At 43.2% G+C, this 6,978-nt stretch overlaps 1 protein-coding gene across 1 annotated transcript; it reads right to left on the reverse strand.

Annotated features, from left to right (window-relative positions):
• Positions 1-251: 251 nt before the first annotated feature.
• On the reverse strand, positions 252-3,533 carry LOC134574584 (uncharacterized). The gene has a single exon (XM_063433712.1). The coding sequence runs from the start codon at positions 3,525-3,527 to the stop codon at positions 2,466-2,468; it is 1,062 nt and encodes a 353-aa protein (XP_063289782.1). The 5' UTR covers positions 3,528-3,533; the 3' UTR covers positions 252-2,465.
• Positions 3,534-6,978: the final 3,445 nt, after the last annotated feature.

The raw sequence follows: 6,978 nt of genomic DNA on the forward strand, positions 1-6,978 counted from the left end.
AAACATTGGCCGAAACTAGATAAAGGGTGTAACTGGAATGATTTTAATGGGTGCCACACTGGCTTTTATGCAAGTCCCCATGCAAGGGGCACTCCCACGTGGACCTTGTGGGGGACAGGGACACAAAGTGTACAGACTATACAAAACCTTTATTCCATTTAACAAAATTATATTTTAAGTTTTAACAAGAAGAAAAATACAAATAACAAATATGCATTTATATCAACCATATTTCAAAACTCAGTCTTGTATATTATTTAATAGAAATGTGACCCTTTTCATAGAATGGGCTAATTGGCACGTGTCCGGTAGACAATGAGTTTAAATTGTCTAGCTGTTTGACTTGGGTGAAAAAGCAATGTATTTATGACTGTCTAAAACACAGCTTCTTTTCGCCTTGATAGGTCTTTGTCAAACCACTAACCCACCTCCAGTCGTTCTCAGTTTATTAATGCCATGCAAGTTGGACGGCATTAACATTAATAATGTGGAAGTCACACTTCTAGACAGTGTAACTCCAACAAGCCAGACAGGACTTATTCGGCTGAGGAAGGGGCAGCAGCTAAGTGCCACGGAAAACCTGCTTTTCATCAACTGCACTAGATTTGACAAAGAACTGGGGGATGACCACAGAGATTCTAGGCAACATAACTACTACATTGGACTGTAGTGGTTATTTTGCTTAAAGGGTACCTTTACAATCCATTTTGAATTTCAGACATTTCACACTTTACTGATTTCCCTTTTCATTACAGACAGTATTTAAACATGAAGCATGTTTAGAATTTTGTAAAACAGGGATGTGTTAAAGTAGACCCCAAATCATACAGAACAACAAATGTTGGCGTTCTACAATAGTTGAGGGTTTAGCAATAGTTGAGCAATTAGTATAGCCCTGGGATCAGTGAAACAAGAAAAAAAGGTGAAAACTTATCAGACTAGGGTGATAGTAACAGGAAGAGAGATACAAAGAAGTATTGAACTATAAAGAAAAAAAATTAGGAAAATGATCTGTAAATAAATCGGTCAAAGTTACAGAATTAGAGCTGGGGAAAATTAAATGAAAAATGTACATAAAACCCAGCTAACAAAAAAAGAAACAAAAATGATACGTCGTACAACCCTGATTTCAATGTAAGTAAAGAAGGCATAGCATACAACTGGCATTATTCATATTGACCCAGCTAACGGTCTGAAAACTGAAATGTACCCGACTGCATGTTACTAGCAGGTGTTACGTTTAGATTGTCCAACTGAATTTAAGGTGGCCTGAGCCATTGTTGTTGGTGATTTTAGAACATCAGTTATCATTGAGAGGATATGAGCGTTGTCGACTCTCCTTTTTTTCTTCAGCTTCATTTTACCAACAGTATTTCTTCCCCGTCTAAAACAGTGGGACACTGTATACCGTCCATGTACATTTACGTTGTATAGAATAGCTGCAAGTTTGGTACGCGCTTCCAGTCCAGCCCTTTTGAAATACATTGTCTCGGGCATGTATTTCCAACAATATCTGTTAAACAAGTCTATTTCTCCTGAATACATAAGCAGAGAGAGGTTCTCCAAGTTTCTAGAGAGCTGGGGACACAAGACCACTTCTCGCAAAGTAGGCTGGCGTGCCTGTTAGAATCCAGGGCCGCAGTCTTCGTTCGTGCTCTGTATATTTCCGGTGTGTGCAGGCATGATATATTTTTGCGTTACTCCACTCGTGCTGATCGGTTACATGCATGAGCACAGACTGCCATTTCTCACGTAGCATTTCTGCTTTTCCTTCGCTAGTTTTGTAAGACCACCACAAATGATTTGTAATCGTAGGAATCCAATCCGCTATGCCAGAGCAGTGTTTCTGCTTACTGGCAGCAAGGAGGCGTTTATGCAGGATTTTTACACAGTTCCAGATGGTGTTCTTGTGTGTGATGTTTGCGTACTTTTTCTGCATGATTTTTTTTTAGACTTGATCGTCCATCTGTGTTAATTGTTGACACTTGAAACTGATCTTGTAATATACTGTTTAAGCACAATCTAAAAGCTTTTTTCACCAGCAATGCTGAAGAACCGATTGGCTTCCCTTGAACAATTTTGAAGTCCACAATTCTCTTTGTAGCAGATTCATGAAAAGTATAAATACAATACTTACTACCAAACCCTTTACTGTGGCACTGTACATCCCCAGTAAGGCTAATTGGAAGCCCTAAGAATGCCTCACTGACTCTTAGGCGTTCTTGTTGCCAGTGGCTATCAAACGTTGGAAAGATTTATTTGTGTTGACATCTGTAATAAGTATTTTCCGAAATAAACTGTAAACCTAACAATTTGCACATTTCCTTGACTTTGCAAAAGTTCAAACCACTAAAAAAAACAGCAGCCTAACTCAAGATATCTCCCACAGCAACTTTGCCCTTGGAAGGCTGATTGTGCCATAGGTGAAATCGGTGACCATTTTGACAGATACCGGTCACCGAGAGCTATGTACCATCAACATGTTTCTCAATGTCAACAAGAGGAGAATTACAGCCCCTGCCATACTTACATGTGACATTTTCAAGCAAGAGATCCAGACAGGACTCAAACACAAAAAATTTACGTTCATGGGTCATGTCATTCTCTGAAACATCTTTAGGCATGGAGGTGTTTATATCCACATTTGATCCACACTCTGAGATGTAACTAATGCTGGATAGTTTAGAAGGTTGCAAAGTAGAGACAGATTCTGTAAAGGAGCTTGCTCCTGTCTGCTCCAGTAAACTATCAGGAAATGCGTCTTTACAACTGGAGACTAAGGGTATGGTTACTGTGTCCTGGTGCGGGCAAATTCTTGTTCCTATACTTTGTGAGATCTCATAATGGAATGAATTGTTTTGCCTTGATTCCTGAGGAACTGGTACCCACTCTCTCTTCGCATTAGCTACCCAATATGATACAGCGATGTGGCAGTTATCTTCAGAGGGTGGTATCGGAATGGACGGTTCGTCAGCTTTAGCCTCACCATTGTAGAAGTGATCATTTTTTATTTTCCATGGTTCCCCATAAACATTGAGCTCAAACTCAGGACACTGAGTAGCTTTGTCTTCCTTACATACTGTGATGTCAGCTGATGTGCTGGAATCGACCATTACCATATGTCTCCTAGATGTTTGATTTGCTACATAGTCCCCAAAGCTAAAGCTAGCTGACCTGGGATGTGAGGTCACACTGGGGTTGTACGCAATGCCTGCAGCATTGAGTTTCTTGAAAACTGTGGGAACGGCATTAGGTTTTAGCAATTTTCTTTTACCCTGACATAAAGAATAACTTTCTGGTTCAAAATGGGTAGAACATACACGTAACCAGCCTTTCCTGTCTAGAATTTTCTTTACAAACAAGTCAAGGTCTCCAAATTCCTGTTGGATATATTGTTGCTGCCCTATATGTTGCAACCACTGTTTAATTCTGGATGGAGTGGATGGAAACGAGTGAAACATGACATCTTTCTTAAAGCTTTTCTTTGCTGTGTGGTTACGGCATGTATGGACAAAACAACCTGGCATAGTTCCGATCTGTAGAAGCAAAAAGTAAATGCTGGTAAAAAAAGCATAACGTAATAAATGAAACAATAACTATATATATTTTTTCTCTTACACTTTAAGTTCATTTTTCAATTCAAACACACTAAACCATAACATTGACTAGAACCTATCTAAACTGCCATGTGTACACTCTCTCCTGCCAGGCTGTGTGTGTTTTGTCTCTTGCCAGGCTGAGTGTGTACACTTTCTCCTGACAAGCTATGTGTGTGTGTGTGTGTGTGCCCTCTCCTGCCAGGCTTTGTGTGTACACACTCCTGTAGAGGCTTTGTGTGTACACTGACAGTTTGGTCACGCACCGATACCAGTTGTTGAAAAGCCAAATACCGCCTGGGAAGTTCACAAAACACCCCAACCACTCATTAAGAGAGTAGAGTGGAGAATGCTTTAACACACACAACCCAATAAAACACGTCATGATACCCGAGAAACTGACGGAAGCCAAGCACAGAGAGATGGACACAGGTTTCTTCAGGAAGGAAGAGATCTTTATTCGATTCACCGACCGGGACTCAGAGGGACTAATGTCACCAAAAAACAGCAAAGTCTGAGCCCTGATCGTACAGTGTAGGTCCCTTATATAGGCATGTAGCTCCTCCTATAATCAGTTCCACCTACATGTACTCTAACCCAATCAATAGAATAGAGACTAACTTTCCTGTTTGACCACTTGGCTTGCTCAGCACAATGGAGGAGGGGAATACTCGTATATCCTGTATTCCTGCACATGCTCCTTACACTACTGATTGTATCGTTGCCACGTGCAACCGACCGATACATCAGCATATGCACGTGCACATACCACGTGGCAATCTCGGCCTACTAAATTTATTTTTACCGAGATTCCACCACAGTCATATATACTGACATGCTGCATCACTGCATAAATACACATTCACTACCTCACTATGCACCCCCACATTCATAAACCGTGCCTCACTGCATAAATACACACACAAATGCCATCAGTCTACACTAATACACCCCAATATTCAAACAGCCAGACTGCATAAATACACCCTGCCTTACATCATAAATACACCCCATAATGACACACTCCTTGCCACGTTGTGCACACGCACCGTTACTTTAGTTAGTGTATGTAGCAGTTTAATTATTTTGTTAATCTACTGCTGAACGACATATTGTGTGCAGGACTTGTGGGATATACTAATCACTTTCATTAAAATATTGTACCAAGAACTACATTAGAAAACAGGTTCAAGGTAAGCACAGGTTTGAGCACAGTACATAAGCAGCAAATCTTGGTTGTTTTTATCGAACACAAGAACTTTAACCCCTTAAGGACCAAACTTCTGTAATAAAAGGGAATCATGACATGTCACACGTCGTGTCTTTAAGGGGTTAAAGGTAGAAATTGTTTAAAGTATTTTTTTATTTTCATTTTCTTATTTTAATATAGTATCTATCAAATATATTCATATTTGGGTAAATGTATACTAGCCTTTTGGGGGAACCACACTGTTAGTTCATTTCTGTGTATGTTCAGATTATCCTGCCAGGCTGTATGTGTGTGTGTGTAGGTACACTATGTCTTGCCAGGTTGTGTGTGTGTAGGTACACTCTCTCCTGTCACACTGTGTGTAGGTACACTCTCTCCTGTCACACTGTGTGTAGGTACACTCTCTCCTGTCACACTGTGTGTAGGTACTCTCTCTCCTGTCACACTGTGTGTAGGTACACTCTCTCCTGACAGCCGGTGTGTGTGTAGGTACACTCTCTCCTGCCATACTGTGTGTAGGTACACTCTCTCCTGTCACACTGTGTGTGTAGGTACACTCTCTCCTGTCACACTGTGTGTAGGTACACTCTCTCCTGTCACACTGTGTGTAGGTACACTCTCTCCTGTCACACTGTGTGTAGGTACTCTCTCTCCTGTCACACTGTGTGTAGGTACACTCTCTCCTGACAGCCGGTGTGTGTGTAGGTACACTCTCTCCTGCCATACTGTGTGTAGGTACACTCTCTCCTGTCACACTGTGTGTGTAGGTACACTCTCTCCTGGTACACTGTGTGTGTAGGTACACTCTCTCCTGTCACACTGTGTGTGTAGGTACACTCTCTCCTGTCACACTGTGTGTGTAGGTACACTCTCTCCTGTCACACTGTGTGTGTAGGTACACTCTCTCCTGTCACACTGTGTGTAGGTACACTCTCTCCTGGCACACTGTGTGTGTAGGTACACTCTCTCCTGGCACACTGTGTGTAGGTACACTCTCTCCTGTCACACTGTGTGTGTAGGTACACTCTCTCCTGTCACACTGTGTGTGTAGGTACACTCTCTCCTGCCACACTGTGTGTGTAGGTACACTCTCTCCTGCCACACTGTGTGTAGGTACACTCTCTCCTGACAGCCGGTGTGTGTGTAGGTACACTCTCTCCTGCCACACTGTGTGTAGGTACACTCTCTCCTGTCACACTGTGTGTGTAGGTACACTCTCTCCTGCCACACTGTGTGTAGGTACACTCTCTCCTGCCACACTGTGTGTAGGTACACTCTCTCCTGTCACACTGTGTGTAGGTACACTCTCTCCTGTCAGGCTGTGTGTAGGTACACTCTCTCCTGCCAGGCTGTGTGTGTGGGTACACTCTCTCCTGTCAGGCTGTGTGTAGGTACACTCTCTCCTGCCAGGCTGTGTGTGTAGGTACACTCTCTCCTGTCACACTGTGTGTGTGTGGGTACACTCTCTCCTGGCACACTGTGTGTGTAGGTACACTCTCTCCTGTCACACTGCATGTAGGTACACTCTCTCCTGTCACACTGTGTGTGTAGGTACACTCTCTCCTGCCACACTGTGTGTAGGTACACTCTCTCCTGTCAGGCTGTGTGTAGGTACACTCTCTCCTGCCAGGCTGTGTGTGTAGGTACACTCTCTCCTGTCACACTGTGTGTGTGTGTGTGTGTGGGTACACTCTCTCCTGTCAGGCTGTGTGTAGGTACACTCTCTCCTGCCAGGCTGTGTGTGTAGGTACACTCTCTCCTGTCACACTGTGTGTGTGTGTGTGTGTGGGTACACTCTCTCCTGTCATACTGTGTGTGTAGGTACACTCTCTCCTGTCACACTGTGTGTAGGTACACTCTCTCCTGTCACACTGTGTGTGTAGGTACACTCTCTCCTGTTACACTGTGTGTGTGGGTACACTCTCTCCTGCCAGGCTGGTTGTAGGTACACTCTCTCCTGTCACACTGTGTGTGTAGGTACACTCTCTCCTGTCACACTGTGTGTGTAGGTACACTCTCTCCTGTCACACTGTGTGTGTAGGTACACTCTCTCCTGTCACACTGTGTGTGTGGGTACACTCTCTCCTGCCAGGCTGGTTGTAGGTACACTCTCTCCTGTCACACTGTGTGTGTAGGTACACTCTCTCCTGTTACACTGTGTGTGTGGGTACA

This window comes from Pelobates fuscus, chromosome 10 (assembly GCF_036172605.1).
Source record: "Pelobates fuscus isolate aPelFus1 chromosome 10, aPelFus1.pri, whole genome shotgun sequence".
NCBI classification, from domain to species: Eukaryota; Metazoa; Chordata; class Amphibia; order Anura; family Pelobatidae; genus Pelobates; species Pelobates fuscus.